At 41.5% G+C, this 19,818-nt stretch overlaps 1 protein-coding gene across 1 annotated transcript in view; it reads right to left on the bottom strand.

Annotated features, from left to right (window-relative positions):
- Window positions 1-19,818, bottom strand: part of LOC141219301 (protein ELYS-like) — a 112,548-nt gene that overhangs the window by 35,129 nt on the left and 57,601 nt on the right. Inside the window, exons 21-25 of the mRNA XM_073666069.1 lie at window positions 18,858-19,045; window positions 18,577-18,721; window positions 8,343-8,474; window positions 7,021-7,150; window positions 4,540-4,687 (exon numbers count right to left, since the gene is read on the bottom strand). Of these exons, the coding sequence (XP_073522170.1) occupies window positions 4,540-4,687; window positions 7,021-7,150; window positions 8,343-8,474; window positions 18,577-18,721; window positions 18,858-19,045 (743 nt within the window). The remainder of the gene's footprint in view (window positions 1-4,539; window positions 4,688-7,020; window positions 7,151-8,342; window positions 8,475-18,576; window positions 18,722-18,857; window positions 19,046-19,818) is intronic.

A 19,818-nucleotide genomic window follows, 5' to 3' on the forward strand; every position in this document is an offset into this window, starting at 1 on the left:
ACACTATAATTTATGGGATTTATACCCTACCATGCTATTAAAATACTCTGCCTCCCTATTTAATAGTCTACTGAGCTACCACTGGGCGATAGTATGTAATAGTAATGTACTTTTTAATTATTATTCTACCGCATCCCAAAGCCAATTGGGAATTATGTTCTTACATTCCTTTGTATCTCATGCATACCAGGTTTATACTTATACTTGTTATGCCTAAATTGTTAAATTTTTGATTATTTTGTTTTCTTTTGTATCTTTCAGTATTGATAAATGTCTAATTTTAGACTGAAGTGTCAATTTTATTTTTTTTTTACAGTGGATAGCTTTTCTAAATAAAAAGTATAGTTCATCAGCATTTACCCTGGAGTGCCAAGTTCTTTGTAACACTGTTCACTAAATGTACTTCGCTTTTCTTTTTCCCCCACACTTACTCTACCACCATGCTTGTATATACCCTTACAGTTTTTGTTCCACTAATCCTCACTCCTTTGCTATCCCCAAACCCCAGCATCCTCTATCCAAATAATAATCTCTCAATCCCTCTTACCTCCCACCTGACCTCATCTGCAGACCTGCTCCTCAACCTCAGATCTCGCCTACTAAAACATAAAACAAGCCGGCCTCTTTCCTTTCACCTGCTTTCTTGCACTCTGCTTGTCCTCACTGCTGGCGACATATCTCCCAATCCTGGACCCCCACACAGCTGCTACCTCCCTCTTATGCCCCCTCATATCGCTGCCTACCTAATATGAACTTCCGCAATCTCTCCTACATTAAACACGTCTCGACGTCCACCCCCCTGCTCCCCCTCTCTGGAGCACTCTGGAATGCCTGCTCTGTCTACAATAAGCTCCATGTGATTCATGACCTCTTTAACTCTCGCAATCTATCCTTCCTGGGCTGACACCCTCCGACACTGCCTCCCCTGCTGCGCTGTGCTACAGCAGCCTCCACTTCACCCATACTCCTCACCCTGGTAACAGGCATGGTGGAGGAGTGGGTCTTCTTTCTACCAACTGGACCTTCAACCCAATATCACCTCTACAGTCCCTAAACCTCCCTTCTTTTAAAGTCCACACTGTCCGCATCTACTCTCTTTCCAACCTCCAAGTGGCCGTCATATACCGACCTCCCGGCCCTGCCACTGCCTTTATTGAACAATTCTCCACCTGGCTTCTTCACTTTTTCTCTGCTGACATTCCCACCATCATCATGGGTAACTTCAACATCCCCACCGACACCCGCCAGTCAGCAGTCTCCAAACTCCTGTCGCTTACTTCATCTTTTGGACTTGGTCCTCCTGAGCCACCCACACAGACGGACACACACTAGACCTCATCTTCACTCGACTCTGCTCCCTATCTAACCTCACAACCTCCCCTCTCCCCTTATCTGGCCACCATCTACTCACGTTCTCATCCCTGTCCTCTTCACCTGTCAGCCATGTCCAGCAACCATAACACCCCCGCAGAAACCTCGCACATCTAGACACTCACACACTCTGACTCTATTCTACCACTAGCATCCATATCTTCACTCCACGACACAGTCAGCGCCACTGCTTTCTACAATGCCACTCTCACATCAGCTATTGTCGCGGTCGCCCTACTCGTGCATGGCAGAGTGCGACAAATCAAAAGAAATCCCTGACACAATAACCTCACTAAAAAGATTCGGCAAGTGTCCAGGGTTGCGGAGCGGTGTTGGAGGAAAACACATTCGAAAGAGGACTTCACTGCATTCAAACACGCAACACTCGCACTCAAATCAGCCCTCACCTCTGCTAAACAGGCCCACTTTACATCCCTTGTATCTTCCTTATTCTACAAACCCAAACAGTTATTCAACACTTAACTCCCCTCCTCCGTCCAGCACTGTCCCCTCCGACCTCCCTAATCGCTGCTGAGGACTTTGCCACACACTGCAAAAATAAGATTGACCAAACAAGGCAAGTCTTTATTGTTCGACCACCACAAACTCCTTTGCATACCAGACTAATGCCCTTATGCCATAACCACCCTCTCGATCATCAATGAAGGTGAACTTCCTCATCTCCTCTCCAAATCACACCTCACTACTTGTGCACTTTACCCCATCGCATTCCACCTCCTCCCCAACCTCACCACCACACTTATTCCATCCCTAACCCATCTCTTCAACCTATCACTAACATCTGCTACCTTCCCCTCTGCTTTCAAACATGCCACAATCACGTCTATCCTCAAATAAACATTGCTCGACCCAACTGCTAAGTCCAGCTATCGCTCCATATTGCTGCTCCCATTCGCCTCCAAACTCCTTGAACAGCAGTTCACGCTGAACTTTCCTCTCATCTAACTCTCTTCGACGACCTACAATCTGGCTTCTGTCCTCACCTTTCTACTGAAACGGCCCTGACCAAAATCACTAACTTACTTATAGCCAAAGCTAACAGACAATTATCAATACTCCTCCTTGATTTGTCATCTGCCTTCGACACAGTTGACCACTGCCATCTACTACAAATCCTCTCTTCCTTTGGCATCAAAGACCTTGCCCTCACCTCATACCTTTCCAACCACACATTTAGAATCTCCCACTCTACCTCCTCATCCGGCCCTCACTCTGTTGAAGTCCCTCAAGGCTCTGTCCTAGGACCCCTACTCTTCTCCATCTATACCCTTGGCTGGAGACCACTCAAATTCCCATGGCTTCCAGTAGCATCTGCATGCTGACGACACTCAGATCCACCTCTGCTGTCCAGAATCCCTGAGTATCTATTTGCCATATCCTCCTCCTCTCGCTTCAAGCTTAATGTGGATAAATCTGAACTCATTATCTTTCCTCCATCTCACATATCTTCCCCACCTGATCTATCTGTAGTAATAAACTACATCAAGCTTCCCCCCGTACCGGAAATCCGCTGCCTCAGAGTAACCCTTGAATCTGCCCTATCCTTCAAACAGCACATCCAAGCTCTCGCCACCTCCTGTCGCCTCCAGCTTAAAAATATTTCCAGAATCCGTCCTTTCCTAAACCCTCAATCTACTACATGCTTGTGCATACCCCATCATCGCCCGCCTCAACTACTGCAACATCCTCCTCTGTGGCCTACCTGCTAACACTCTTGTACCTCTCCAGTCCATCCTTAACTCTGCTGCCTGACTAGTTTATCTCTGTCCTCGCTACTCTTCTGCTTCCCCTCTTTGCAAGTCCCTTTACTGGCTCCCAATTCCCCAGCATATCCAGTTCAAACTTCTACTAACACTGACCTACAAAGGCATCCATAACCTTTCTCCTCCGTACATCTCCAAACTAATATCCCGATATCTTCCCTCACGTAAACTCCAGTCCTCCCAAGACCACCTTCTCTCCTCCACACTCATTAGTTTTTCACCCAATCGCCTAAAAGACTTGTCCCCAATATTCCCCATCCTCTGGAAATCTGGCCCCAACACGTTTGATTAGCCATCACATTCGGATCCTTCAGACAGAACCTGAAAACCCATCTTTTCAAGAAAGCTTACAGGCTGCCATGACCTTGCTGCCACCTCACCAACACCAGAGCTACTGCAACCCCTCAACCTACTGTCTCCTTCCCCATCATCCTGTAGAATGTAAGCCGCAAGGGCAGGGCCCTCTTCCTCCTGTATCAGTCTATCATTGTTAGCTTCTTTACTGTAAGTGATATGTATTTTGCATGTAACCCCTTCTCATGTACAGCACCATGGAATCAATGTTGCTATATAAATATTTAGGGTAGAATCCTACTTGAGCACACACGAAGCAGGACGGACACTCATCTTCATGTCTCCTGAGGTCACATGACTGCCGCAGTCAATTGGTGGCTGCAGACTGACAGCAGCCTTCACATTTCTATCCTGAGGCGAATAAACTTTTTGCAAAGATGTAATTATGAAGATTGTAGTCAATCAGTGGCTTACATGAGTCATGAGACATTATTGTTCATCAAGACACTGGCGGAGTACACAATCTAGGAGCAATGCAGATCCAGGAAGTAGAGAATTTTTTAATTTATGGGGCCAGCAATAAAGGAGTCTTTTAATGGGCAACCACTTTAAAAAAAAAAACAAAAAAAAACCTTTTGTTTTAAACAAGTCAGTTAAAGGGGTTGTCCGGTATTGGAAAAATATATATTTGCAATGCATGTATGCACTTAAAATATGTATTTAAAAAAAAAAGGCATACTCACTTTCCAGCACATTACATGTCCAGTCCAGGCTGACTGCTGCAGTCAGGGGACCAAGAGCACTTCATAAGAGAAACATACTTAAATGATATTTCTATATCAGACAACCCTTTAATGTCTCACTATTCTATTAATTTATACCATTTGAGTTTTACATGACTAAGCAGAACAAGACAAGTCTCTTGACTACAGCTACAGAACTCTACAGAAATGGTCTCCTACCAAAAGCATTTTAATGTCACTGTGCCACAAAAGATACATTGGTTCAAACATAGAAGAGCTTAAGTACTGTGTAGGAATGGGAGTACCATAAATGGATTCTCAGATGAAAGCCCAGGCACATTTCTTACCTTTTATAAGGAGAGAAGTCTCTACTCTCACTAGCTGCAGACACTTCCTTTATTTTCAGCAGCACGTTACGGATAAAGTCAGCTTCGGTAATCACACTCCCTGAGGGAGCCGGTTTTGCAACAGTAGATAAAGGTTTGGGTCTTGTCACTAGAATAAACAAGAAACTGTTGCTTAGTGTTGAATATTTTGGATATGTATTTGTATTTTAACAATGGTAGAGTAGTCAAACCTACAGACATTACAGGCCGCTATCCGGTGACAACTCTGCTGCCCGCTAGAACTGTCTGCCGTCACCATGTAACTGAAGACTGCCGAATCATGACTGAGTGCAATCAGCACAAATTAACAATTCTCCTATATTCTAAACAAGAGTGGGTGGTCATGTGCCAACTTCATTGAGAGTAGTGGCCGAGAGAGTCAAACTGGCTGCAACTATGCAAATTGTATAAATACCCAATTGAAAGGGAAATTGTGGCAGTGTGCGCATTGTAAACTTATCACAATTCGGCAGTGTGCAGTCACAGACTGCAGAATTCTTTTTAGCCTGGAAAACTCCTTTAATACTATTTCATCTACACTGACAAATCATCTGAAGAATGATGAATAATGAAGCCTCTTTTCTGGCCTTCATAGGACACCATAGTCAGCAGCTATGACGTCACCAGCTCCTTCCGCCCGTGTGGTTACCAGGGATGCTACCGGACGGAGTGCCCTGGCTCTACATACCACTTAGGAGATTACAGCTCCCTGCTTTACTGTATGGCCCAGGACCTGACAGCAGGTAACTGTGGGCTTCGGAGTACGTACAGGGGAGTAGACACCCCGCACTCTTTACTCACCAGGAATTCACGCCTCTAATCAAGGGACCAGCCCCACTAACTGTATGCTTTTACTAAGCACCGTGTATTCATTCTTACAGACTATGAGCTATTTAGCGGCATAGCAGGCACGTTTCCAATAGCAGCAGCATTTCTTACCATGCAAATGGACGTTAAACAGAGAAACATTATATTTATTAACGCTTTGCCTAAATATCATATATAGCTTGTCTCCTTAGGAATATTATTTTATTGTCCAAGTTAATTTCCATTGTGAAATTTGTTTAATATAAATTCTAGATATTACTTTCTGTTTTGCGTGCTCCTCTTTTCTATTCTCTGCTACCTCCAATCAGTGCGACAGTACCATCTATTTATGACTATTTACGGGCCGTCACACAGGACCCGTGCTTCTGGCTGCAGCCTAGTATTTCTTCCTTACCATCTCCTTTGGCGCTAGTATATGTTGATACTACATTTCTGTTTATTTTATGCATACATTTTTGTATTAATAGGCAGACGACAATCCATAATGTTCCTGTCTTGGCATTTACACATTGGTCTATGGGCAGAACTTTTGCACATAAGAATTGAACACTATTTATCAAGCTGGAGATCAAGGTCATATGCGCAGTCCCACTATATATCGCTTTCTTTTCACTGAATACGCATTGCTCTTACCTGTACATTATACATTTACATTTGGTACTTCCATTAGTCATCTCTGACACATGCATATTGTTTTTATTTGTACGTCACACGTCGGTGCCCCTAACAGACCCATGTGGTGTATTGATCGGTCATTTCTTACAGAGCTCAGATCAGACCTGGAGCGAGGGGTGGAACATTTGAGGCTTTATATTACTTATGTGCATCAGTGCAGAGCCAGATGTCAGTCAAAGTGCTGTGAGCGGTGACTGGCCGGGCACACCTGTCTGTAAGGCTTAAAGTCAGCGACTCCCTGGAGTAATATAGTTCATTTTCTCTAAGAAGCTGCACTTTCAGAACAAAGTAGCTTTAAAGGGGTTATCCACTACTTTACATTGATGCCCTATCCGTAGGATAGAGCATCAATGTATGATTGGCTGGGGTCCCGCACGCGGCACCCCTGCCGATCGGCTGTTATCGGTGTCAGGTGTCGCCAGCCGGAAGTCTCTACCTGCAGTGCCCGCCGCTTGTAACTGAACATCGGCCTCCCGATGAATGGGAGGAGGATGTGCAGTTACAAGCGGCGGCCACTACAGACAGACAGCCAAGCACCGCAGGCAAGGACTTCCGGCCGGCGGCCGCTGCACCGATAACAGCTGGTCGGTGGGGATGCCGCGGGCGGGACCCTGGCCGATCATACATTCATGCCCTATCCTATGGATAGGGCATCAATGTTAAAGCAGTGGGCAACTCCTTTAAGTCCTGCCCAGCCTAACTTGCAGATTAACGCTATATTGCCAGGTTTGTACCATTATTAAACGTGACAGTATCCCTTTAAATGTTTTTTAAACAGCTGTAATAGAAAGTAAGCAAAGTAACCTCAAGTTCATCTGACTTGAAAACTATGAATTTCCAGCAAATGCCAAAGCAATTCCAATATCTGTCCCCTCAAAATTAATGAAGGTGAAGTTAATAAGATATTACATACAGCCGAAAGCTACAACTTTCAGTTACCTTTCTTCCAAACAATAGAAGGATAGGATCTGGCCAGAGTTTGCTGCACACTTGGGAGTATTTTGACATAGTGATCCACTATAGAGTTTCTGGCAGCTCCTCTTTCCAGCTGGCATCTGTCAAAATCATTCTGCACAGAAAAGAAAAAGTATAAAAATACATCCATAGCTGAACACATTTTTCAGATACTCTCCTCACGAAATGCAACGTAATCTTTACATAGCAAAATGACTATGGGGGATTGCTTTAGCCAACAATTATTACATAATTAATAACCTGCTGATTGCCAAAATTGTCTGTGAGGTCTGCATATGACTCTGCAATTTAGTTTTGGAACATCCTTGCAGAATCAGCAGCTGCATGGAGATGTGCAGCAGCAGGAATGGAGAACTGCCCGTAAAGAAGGCAGAAATTACACGATCGCTGTATACATTGCTGAAAAAAGCAATGTATACAGATCAAACAAAAAGTTTATAAATTAAATGAAAAAAAAGGGGTGATACGAGCGTTGCAGAGTATGACAGGCAGGTAAAGTCATCAACAGAAATTATTAAAGGAATACAAGGCTACATGTTTCAACATTGGACTGATTTCTTACTCAAGTCAGGGATGTATGCCATTTAGGAAGCCGTAATCTCCCATTACACTTTGATCCCAGCGATTATATGACCAATTAGTGTCAGGAAGGAGCCAGACCAGATCGAGATGAGCTTTACAATGCATTGATGCGATAGATTTGCTCTGTAATGGGGGATAATATGCCAAGCCAACAATTAAAAAAAGAAAATTTTTTTTAATGATGTTAAAAAAATGTGTGAAACACAAAATAAAAAGATATTTTACATAATTACATAGGTTGCAAAAAAGACCTAGGTCCATCAACCTTCTTCCACCAATTGTACATTTTGTCACTAAATTAACTATAACCCACAAAGTTACGTGTATCAAGGAAATCATCCAGCCTTGTATAAAAGCTGTTATAGTGTCTGCCATTACTACCTCTTGTGGTCGGGCATTCCACAGTCTGACTGCTCTGACTGTAAAGAACCCTTTCCTATGTTTCCTGAAAACAGACACCTCCAACTGGGGGTGAAGCTGCAAGCATCTATATACTGTATTTAAAAGGGGCATTATAAGGCATGTATTCGGCGCTGGCACCTCACCATCTCAGTGTTCAGACAGAACAGTCAGAGAAACTATTTTTGAAAAGGAGAGATAGCCCTTCCAGTCCTTAAAAGACAGAACTATGGAATCACTTTCACTTATTGTTATTACTTACATATATATTCATGATACTCTTTAAAATGAAACAGAGGACTTACTAGGTGATAATTGTTCAGTGACTGGTTTAGCCGCAAAGCTGGTATGTAATTTGCTCTCTGTAAATGATGTACCAACAAGATCTCTTGATTTTGAATACCTCCGTTTGTGCGCAAATATGTATGCAAGTAATCCTATAATAAAAATAAAGATTTATTAAAGCATAAGGCAAAAGGAAACCTTCACGTTCTGTCTGAATCACTGTTCCTACCGGAACAAAAGTGACAATTCTAAAAGAAACGTCGTATAATCGCACAGGGAAAATGTCCTACAATTTGTGGCAGTTAACCTTTTCCTGTCACTGCCAGTTTTAGCATTTCTGAATAGGCCATATAAAGGGTTTTTCGTGACACTGTGCTTTATTTCAGGGGTAAATTTAGGTGGATATGTCTTGAAAACAGCTGAAACTTTAACCCCTTAACGACTGCCGATACGTATTAGAACGGCAGTTGTAAAGGGGCCTTATTCCTGATTTGTTTTAAAACGGCGATTGGGAATAAGATTGTAGCGCTGCCCGTCGGCTGTATGCGACAGCTGACACCCTGCTATAATCGGCCCTGGCCGCTTTTGTAACTGATCGGGCAAATTAACCCCTCAAATACTGCTGTCAATCGCAACAGAGCTATTTAACTGGTTGTAAGGGGGTTGCAAGATCCCCTTTGTAACCATGGGACCCACAAAATGAAAACTGCGGGTACCGATGGTTATCATGGTACCTAGAGGTCATCTGATGACCCCAGGGTACGATGGTCCGTAAGATCTAGCTATAAGCCTGGTCTCACAAGCACACTCCATGACTCACTGACCGTCTCATGCACTGCAGTACACGAAAAATGTCCCACAGTGGGACGAAGTACAAAGAAAAGTGAAAAAGTAAAATAAAATATGTAAAAAACACACCCAAAAAAGCACACCCAAATCACAAAAAGTCATTTTGCCACTCAAAAAGCAGTGTTTGTGAAAAAAAACAACCCAAAAAACCCCACAATTGTTAACACCGTATCCAGAACGACCCACTTTATAAAACTGGTCCGTTATTTATTCCTTACGGCTAACGGCGTTAAGAAAATAAAAAAAAACACCAAAAATGTCACTTTTTCATCAGACTGACTCACAAAAATTTTTAATAAAAAGCTTTCAAAAAGTCATATGAAGAAAAAAAGAATGGTATAAATTAAAATCGCCAAACCGTCCCGCAAAACAAAAACTGCAATATGGCTCATTCAGCAAAAAAAAAAAAAGTTACAGTTCTCAGAATATGGCAATGTAAAAACTAATTCATTTTTGTAAAACATTGTTTTTAGTGTGTAAAAATAGCAAAGCATAAAAAAAACAATATAAATCTGGTATCTCTGTAATCGTACCGACCCAATGGACAAATCAGTCTTATCACTTACCACACAGTGAACGGCGCAAAAAATAAAAAACATAAATAACTAAATTACTGTTTTTTGTTCATTGTGTCTGACTATCTGAATAAAAAGCAATCATAAAACATTATGTGCCCCAAAATGGCAACAAAAAAATCTGTAACTCGTCCCGCAAAAGAGGGATTTTTGGTACTCACCGTAAAAGCTCTTTCTTTGAGCCTTTATTGGTGGACACAGATAGCCATGAGTGTATGCATCTGTCGCTGGGAGGCCGCTAGGCAAAAAAAGAATTAGCTCCTCCTCAGCAGTATACACCCATCGACTGGCACAAAGCTCGTCAGTTAGTGAACAAGCAGTAAGAGAAGCAACAAACAACCGAACTATATACAGGCCCAACAGAGGCACATAGGCCCAACATAGGCATAAACCAGGGAGGATGCTGTGTCCCCCAGTGAAGGCTCTAAGAAAGATTTTACAGTGAGTACAAAAAATCCTTCTTTCGTTATTGCTTCATTGGGGGACACAGGTAACCATGGGATGTCCTAAATCAGTCCCAAGGAGGGAATAGAATAACTGCCAAATCAGCTTGGACGGCAGGCGACCACCGCTTGCAGAATCTTCATACCTAGGCCAGCATAGACCGAGGCGTAGATATCTACTCTGTAGAACCTTGTGAAAGTGTAACGAGATGACCAGGTATCAGCTTTGCAAATCTGGGTTGCAGAGGCCTGTTGGCAAACAGTCCAAGAAGCCCCCAACGCTTGGGTGGAGAGCGCTCTTACTCCCGGAAGGGGTAGCCTGTGTGTAGCGCGATATGCCTCCAGTATAGCCGAGCGAATTCAGCGATGGTTAGATTTTGTAGCAGGGAGATCCTTGCGATGACCCTCAGATGACAAACAAGGTGTCAGAACATCTGAATGAAGCGGTCCTTGATAGGTAGACACAGAGCTCTGCTCAGGTCCAGCTTGTGAAGGGATCTTTCAAGGGGATGAACCAGAGATGACCAGAAAGAAGGCAGAACAATGTCCTCGTTGATGTGGAATGAGGAGACTACCTTAAGAAAGGAGGAACTGGTCTGAAAACTACCTTGTCCTGATGGAGAATGAGAAAAGGAGAGCGACTAGAGAGCTGCCAGCTCAAACTCTTCTGAAGGACGTGATGGCTACCAAAAAGGCAACCTTCCAGGAAAGGAATGACGACAAGATGTCATGGATAGGTTCGAAGGGGGCTTGCTGAAGGATGCTTAGACCAGATTAAGGTCCCAAGAGCCTACAGGAGGGCAATATGGCAAAGCCAGGCGAGCAACTCCATGGAGGAAGGTCTTGAGCTTGGGACGAGAAGCCAAATTCCGTTGAAAAAGAATTGAGAGTGCAGAGATCTGAACCTTGAGAGTACTGATAGAAAGCCCAGAGTCGAGTCCCAACTGGAGAAAAGCCAAGATGGATGGAAGAGAAAAAGACATGTGAGCAGAAAAGGTTGTTTTCACACCATCAAAAAAAAAAAAAGAAAAAAAAAAGGCCTTCCAAGTCCGATGTTAAATGCGTGAGGACGCGGGCTTTCTTGCTCTGACCATGGTCTGTATGACCTGGGATGAAAAACATGCTTCTCTCAAAACCAATGCCATTAAATTCAGAGACAGAGAATTCTGGTGGAAGAGGGGACCCTGAGAGAGAGAGAGTAGGTCCCTTCTGGGCCAGTCTACAGCCACCATGATTACTGGGACTCCCTCTGCCTTGGTCTTCTTGATGACTCTCGGGATCAGTGGCAGAGGCGGAAAGAGGTAAGGAAGATGAAAATGAAATCATGGAATGAGGAGGGTGTCATAACCGACTGCCAGAGGGGTAGCGAGACCTGGCTACGAAGTGAGGCACCATTAGATAGACGTCGGTGGTGCCCCATCTGTGACAGATCTTATCGAACACGATGGGGTTGAGTGTCCACTCGCCCGAGGAGAGTCTGATGACTAAGGAAGTCGGCGGCCCAATTGTCCACCCCCAGAATGTGTACTGACGATATTGCTGGCACGTGTCACTCGGCCCAGACCAGAATCCATGAGACCGCCGTGATAACGGATTTGCGGCTTGTTAAGCCCTGTCGGTGTATGTATGCCACGGCTGTGGCGTTGTCTGATTGAATGCATACTGGATAACCAGCTAGGAGATTCTACCAGTGGAGAAGGGAGATGTAGAAGACTCCATCAGCCAAAAAATAAAAAAAGTTATAGGTCACAGAAAAAAGCGATACAAAATTTTTTTTTCAATAAAACACTCTTTATTGTGTAAAAGCGCCAAAACATAAAAAAAATATATAAATGTGGCACTGATGTAAACGTACTGACCCAAAGAATAACGCTGCCTTATCAATTTTACCACATGCGGAAATGCATTAAAAAAAACAAACAAACAAAAAAAAAAAAAACCAATTCCTGAATTGTTGGTTTTTGTTTATTCTGCCTCCTAAAAATCGGAAGAAAAAAGCGATCACAAAATGTCACGTGCCCAAAAATGGTACCAATAAAAACATTCACTTGTCCCATAAAAAACAAGCCATCACATGACTGTCGGCCAAAATATGGAAAAATAATAGCTCTCAAAATATGGCGATGCTAAAACTAGTCTATGCAAAAAAAAAAAAAAAAAAAAAAAAAAAAGCACCTTTTCGTGTGTGACAGCTGTCAATCATAAAAATCTGATATGGATCTGGTATCGCTGAAATCGCACCGACCCGAAGAATAAGGTCGTCTAATCACTTATACCGCACGAGGAACGGTGTAAAAAATAAACGCTAGGGTTAGGGTTGGGATTTTTTTAAAAGTGAAAAAAAAAAAAAAAAGATGATATGGTGACTAGTGTTGAGCGGAAGTGCTCACTACTTGAGTCTGCATCGGGTGCTCAGGTATGCGCTGAGTATCGCGGATGCTCGAGTGACATGCTCAAGTCTCCGCCCCATATGATTCGTTGCCAAAAAAAAAAAAGTTGCGTGGATTGACTGCCATGCACGAGTGGTCCAAGCATGTTTTTTTTTTTTGGGTGTCTAACAACCATGAAACATGCGAGTGGAGACTCGAACATGTCACTCGAGCACCCGCGATACATGGTGCATACCCGAGTACTCAAGTAGCGAGCACTTGCACTCAAGACTAATGACAATTTGATGACCTAATGTTATCAAATTCTGTGTCGTACCTCTAAGTTCAAAATGTTCACTATACCCCTTGATAAAATCCTTGAGGGGTCTAGTTTTTAAAATGGGGTCACTTGTGGGGGGTTTCCACTATTTAGGCACATCAGGGGCTCTCCAAACGCGACATGGCTTCCACTCTCAATTCCAGCCAATTTTGTGTTCCTTCCTTTCTGAACCATGCCGTGCGCCAAAACAGTCTATTTTCCCCACATATGGGGTATCGGTGCACTCAGGAGAAATTGCACAACACTTTCTGGGGTCAATTTTCACCTCTTACCTTTGTGAAAATGAAAAATTTGGGGCTAAAAGATAATTTTTGTGGAAAAAGTTAGATTTTTTTATTTTTACGGCTCCATGTTCTAAACTACTGTGAAGCACCTTGGGGTTCATGGTGCTCACCACACATCTAGATAAGTTCCCTGAGGGGTCTAGTTTCCAAAATTGTGTCACTTGTGGGAAGTTTCCACTGTTTAGGCACATCAGGGGCTCTCCAAACACGACATGGCGTCTGCTAATTATTCAAGCAAATTTTACATTCAAAAACTCAAATGGCGCTCCTTTCTTTCTGAATCCTGCCGTGCGCCCAAACAGTGGTTTTCCCCCACATAATGGGTATCGGTGTGCTGAGGAGAAAATTGCACAACAAATTTTGGGCTTTATTTTTTCTGTTACACTTGCGAAAATAAAAATTGTGGTCTAAAGTAAAATTTTTGTGAAAAAAAAATAAAAATGTTCATTTTTTTCTTCCACATTCCAAAAATTTGTGTGAAGCACCTGAAGGGTTAATAAACTTCTTGAATGTGGTTTTGAGCACGTTGAGGGGTGCAGTTTTTAGAATGGTGTCCCTTTTGAGTATTTTCTGTCATAAAGGCCCTTCAAAGTCACTTCAAATGTGATGTGGTCCCTAAAAAAATGGTTCTGTAAATTTTGTTGGAAAAAAGAGAAATCACTGGTCAACTTTTAACCCTTATAACTTCCTAACAAAAAAAAAAATTGGTTCTAAAATTGTGCTGATGTAAAAGTCGACACGTGGGAAATGTAAAAGTAGACACGTGGGAAATGTAAAAGTCGACACGTGGGAAATGTAAAAGTAGAAACGTGGGAAATGTTATTTATTAACTATATTGTGCTACATATCGCTCTGATTTAAGGGCATGAAAATTCAAAGTTTGAAAATGTCTTTTTTTTTTACAAATAAATGCAAGTCATACTGAAGAAATTTTACCACAATCATGAAGTACAATATGTCATGAAAAAACATTCTCAGAATCAGGGGGATCCGTTGAAGCGTTCCAGAGTTATTACCTCATAAAGTGACAGTGGTCAGAATTGTAAAAACTGGCCTGGTCATTAATGAGCCGACCACCCTCGGGGGGTTAAAGAATCTGTCACCAAATTTTTGCTATGTAATCTGAGAGCAGCACGATTTAGAATTTGGAAAATTAGAAATTTTGAAACTCAGAATTTACTGTCATGGAGCCAGATAGCTAGGTCACAAAAAAATAGTTAAGCATTTAAGACGTTAACATAATTTTTCCAACATTTCTTTATTTTGCTTGGCTGTTAGAAGGCTTAAAAGTTAAGCAGCAATTTTTTATAGACATTTACAAAATCTATTTTTGAAGTGACTGAGGGGCATTTATATTGGAAACCCTCAAAAAGTCATGGTGTCCCCTTCCTGACCAGGCAACATTTTTCAATTCTGACCGATGTGTGGCAATAATTCTGGAATGCGACATCATATCTCAGTAATTATGACACATATTAGTGATAAATTTAGGTCAATATGCTTTGTGTTTATGAAAAGATTGGAAATTTGACAAATTAAAAAAAAAGTCAAACTTTTCATTTTTATGCCTTTAAAAAAAGATGGTCATACCACTAAAAATAAATAAACTAATATTTGCCACATGTCTACTTTACATAAGCAACTTTTTTTTTTAAAACAATTTTTTTGTTACGTTACAATTGTTAAAAGTTTATCAGCAATTTTTCATTTTTCCAACAAAATAAAAAATGTTGGTTTTGTAAATTAAGTGACTTTGAGGTGCCTATGTGACAGAAAATACCCAAAAGTAACACCTTTTAAAAACTGCACCCCTCAAAGTCTTCAAAGCCACATTCAAGAAGTTTATTAACTCTTTAGGTGCTTCGCCGGAATTAAAGCAATATGGAAGAAATAAATACAATTTTACATTTTTCCCACAAAAATGTTGCTGTGGTCCCAAATGTTTCATTTAAATCGAGAAAAAGGAAAGAATGTACCCCAAAATTTGTTGCAATTTCTCCCAAGTACACAGATACTCCATATGTGGAGGAAAACTACTATTTGGGCGCACGGCAGGGCTTGGAAGGGATAGAGCACCATTTGACTACAAAATTGCCTTCAATAGATAGTTAACTCCATGTCGTGTTTGCAGAGCCCCTATGTGCCTAAACAGTGGAATCCCCCTGACAAGTGACCCAAGTTTGGAAATTACACACCTCAATGAATATTTCTAGAGGTTTGGTGAGCACCTTGAACCCAGAAGTGCTTCACAGAATTTTATAACGCTAACCCGTGAAAATGAAAGATCACATTTTTCCATCAAATATGTTGGTTTTGCCCCAAACTTTTCATTTTCACAAGAGAAGCAGGAGTAATTGGGCAACAAAATTTGTTGTGCAATTTCTCCCGAGTACGTCGATAACCCATATTTAGGGGAAAACTACAGGCAGTGCTCGGAAGTAAAGGAGACATATTTGAATTTTGGTGTGCCATTTTGACTGGAATTTATTGGAGAAACCCCCCACAAGTGACCCCATTTTGGAAACTACACCACTTGAGAAATTCATCTAGGGGTGAAATGAGCATTTTTAACCCTCAGGTGACTCACAGAATTGTATAATATTGGACTGAGTAAATTGAAGAAATTGATTAACAAATTGGATAAATTTTTCGAGTTTGCCAATACCCCATATGTGGTTGAAAGCTAGTTTTAAGGCAGAGTGCAAGGCTCAGAAGGGAAGGAGCACCATAGGAGTGCAGATTTGCTGGAATGGTTTGAGGGTGCCATGTTTCATTGGCAGTGTCCCTTACATTGCCAGTTAAACAGACACCACCAATAAATTTCCACACATTACAAACTACACCCCTCAATAAATTCATGCAAGGGTGCAGTTAACATGTGGACATCACATGTGTCTCACAGCATTTTATACCATTGGGTGGTGAAGAAACAATTATCACATTTTTAACACTATAATGTTGTTTTAGCCTTAAATTTTCCATTTTTATAAGAATTAATAGGAAAAATTGCACAACTACCTGTGAGGTCCATTTTTCCCCCAGAGCACCAATACCCAACATGTAGCAGGAACTACATTTCAGGCACAGTGGAAAGCTCAGAAGGGAAAGAGCACCATATTGTAGTACAGATTTTACTGTTATGATTTACGGGTGCCATGACCCACTGGAAGAGCCCCTGAGGTGCCAGAACAGCAGAACCTTACCAATAGTGACCCACATTTTACAAACTACACTTCAGTGAATTCACCCTACACCACGGGTGTGTCACAGAATTTTATACCATTGAGCAGTGAAGAAAAATAATTTAATTTTCCATTTTCACACAGGAAAATGGGTAAAAATGGTACCAAAATTTGCCACACAATTTCTTCTGAATGTGGCAATACAGCACTGCTTAGCCATACAGCGAGACTCAGGATGGAAGGAGCATTATTTGTCTCTCTGTGAACAAGTTATAGTAGAATGTGTCACAGAATAATACCTGACGAAGACACCCGAGCAGTCTCAAAAGATTGCTATTTGTTACCATCTTTTCAGTTAGCAATTAAAAGGCATCAACCACTGAGGACTCTTAAATTTGAATATTTTTCTATCTACTGTCTAACACAGTAAAAAGATATTTTTTATCCTGTATTCATACCACAAAAATGTTGTTTTACGAGGGAAAATGGGTAGAAATGGTACCAAAGTTTATCACACAATTTCTGCTGACCAAGCAATACCTCATATGTGGCTATACAGTACTGCTTACCCACATGGTGAGACTCGGGGGGGAGGAAGCGCTAGGACTCTTTGAGAATAAATTATTGTAGAATAGTTTGTGGACTCCACATACAGAGCCCAACGTACCAGAAGGGCAGAACCTCCCCCTCGAGTAACCCTATTTTGGAAATTACACCCAATTGGGAATTTATTTACAGGTGTAGTGACAATTTTAATGGATGATGCAGAGTTAAAAATGCAAACCTGCCATTGTAGTGCCCATACATTATGCCCAACCTGTGCTTCCGGAAACATGTACCCCGTAATTTAAGCGGGCCCTCAACGCTACAGAAGTGCCAAATTTGTGGACGCTAAACGTGGTTTAGGCACATTGTGCAGCTTAGACGGAGGGGGGCATTTGGATCTGGGAGTGCAGAATTTGCTGGATTTCTTTTGCGGTGAGCAATTTCACTTTTCCAGAGCCTTTGTGCAACCAGTAAGGTGGAAACCCTCTATATTTCCACTGACAGGTGACGGACCTGAGTGGGGACTTGTTTTTTTGTGAATTAAATCAAAGCTTTTATTGGGAACATTTTACATAACATTTGGGATCACATCTATACTGTGCTCTACGTTGAGCACTTACATTGGGGTTTCCATCTAAATCTCCGAATGATGTGATTCAGATGAAACCCCTGAGGGATCCATTCTCCTCTATGATGATGCAACAGAGTTCCTCTGTACTCGGTCTGGTCTCTCATCATAGAGAGCAGGATAAATGTGAGCTGAGCCTTACTTAAATCTTTAGGAGGCAAAGTGAACAAATCAACAGAATTGGTTTTATTTTTAACGCCTTCACTGTGGGTCAGCATGATTACAGAGACACCAGGTTTATTACTTTTTTTGTGTTTGGCCACTTTTGCGCCCTAAACCCCCCCCCCTTTTATTAAAAAAAACACAACAGTTTTTGCATCCCCATATTTTGAGAACTATAATGTTTGTATATTTCTGCTGACAGTCATGTGAGGACTATAGCTTTTTTTTTTTTTTATTTCTCCACTGATGAAGCTGTATGGCGTCTTTTTTTTGAGGGAGAAGATGACGACGTTACCAGCTATTTAAATACGTCTTTTTTATTGCATTTTGTTCCACTTTTTTCAATGGTATGATGAAAAAGCATAGTTTGCCATTTTATGGTGTTCACTGAAGGGGTTAAATAGTGAGTTTTATAGTTCGGGTCGTTTTGGATGTGGTAATACAAAATGAGCACTTTTTCGTTTCTCTTTACAGACATATACATATTTATTGAATTATTTTTAATTTTTTGTTCTTATTTAAAATATTTTTTCAATTTTTTTTTTTTTTTTTTTTTTACTTTACTTCATTCCTTTATGGGATTTTACCTTTTATTACTCTGATCACTGGGATAATGCATTACACCTGTCAGTGTTACACAAACAAAAGACTTTTAGGCCATCCTTCTTGCATGGTCTAACAGGCCACTGTAGCTGGCAGACGGAGGTCATTATTTGACCTCAGATTGCCATGACTGCCATCAGGAGCCCGTGTTTGTGTCGCAGGGGTGCTGATTGGGTGGGAGAGGGCTTCTAAAAGCTGCGATAGCGAGAACGAGACAGACAGAGTAAAGAAACTTTCTACAGTCATGGTTATGCTGGCTTTATGGCCTCTTACTTGTTCAGAATCTGTGAAGGCAAGCTTCAGCAAATCTTCCACAAGCCCCATTTCTTGACATGTTTCATACATATGTTTCAGCAGCTCTTCAACATTCAATCGGCTGGAGTGGAGCTTTTGCAGATTCCAGGCCTCAAAAATGTGCCTACAAATTGTGATAGGTCATTAAATATACAGCCAGTGGATACCATAAACCTATCGCTGTGCCCCAATTCATCATGATTCTTTAATTGTCTAAAGACAACTAGAAATTAACATGTGACAAAGGCAACAAAACTTACCTGTTTTCTAAAAATACAGTCATGTGACGTTTGACCTCTGCACTGTTGAATATTGGAGGCTTCATAGCTAGAATATAGCGTAGGGCCAGTCTGTGGTCTCCATGGCACATTAAGGTCTCTATAATCAGATTGTGCTGCCATGGCATTACCTTACTTGTGGCAGGATGGAGCAGACAGTCCACTGAATTCTAGAAGTGGAAAAAAGATCTGTTATTCTTTCTTAAAGGGAACCTATCACCTCCAAAAAACATATTTCTCTGCAAAATGAGTGGTAATAATGGCCCTCTGCAGACTGACTGGCTGCTCTGCAGAGCGTCAACTGCAGGGACAGTGATTCCAGTCACGCTCACTGTATGGACTAGCAGCTCCCTGCACCATCCTATGGAAGAGAGCAAAGAAAAAGGAAAAAAATCTACAATAAAACTTAACCCTTTCAGGGCATGGTGATTTTTTTATTTTTGCAGTCATTTTTTTTACCTTTCGCCATCAAAAAATGTATGAGGGCTTATTTTTTACAGGACAAATTTTAATTTTGAATAGTGCCAATCATTTTACCACACAATATACTGAATAATGGTAAAACAAGCTTCAAGTGGGTTCAAATGGAGGAAAAAAAATGCATCCCAATCCTCCATTATTGGATTTTATTTTTTTTGAGGGTGTTCATTTGGCGGTTGACGGCAGTCCGATTACAGTGATACCAAACATGCAGCAATTTCTCTATATTTAACTAGAGACTTTGAGAACATGTTTCATGTGTAACTGGACACAATGGTTGCAGTGAGGAATAAATATGGTTTTTTTCTCATTTTGGCTCTGTTGCGATGATATTAGCAATGTATTTTGCACCTAACAAGTTAACAATTGTTAAGTGCAAGGGGGTGTTCTTGTTTCCACAGGGGGTTGTGCACTTTTCCTCCAATCATAAGCAGGCAGCAACAAAGCATATAAAGAACACCCC

Source organism: Phyllobates terribilis, unplaced genomic scaffold (assembly GCF_046119375.1).
Source record: "Phyllobates terribilis strain yellow unplaced genomic scaffold, ASM4611937v1 Scaffold_260__1_contigs__length_2691941, whole genome shotgun sequence".
Lineage (NCBI taxonomy): Eukaryota > Metazoa > Chordata > Amphibia > Anura > Dendrobatidae > Phyllobates > Phyllobates terribilis.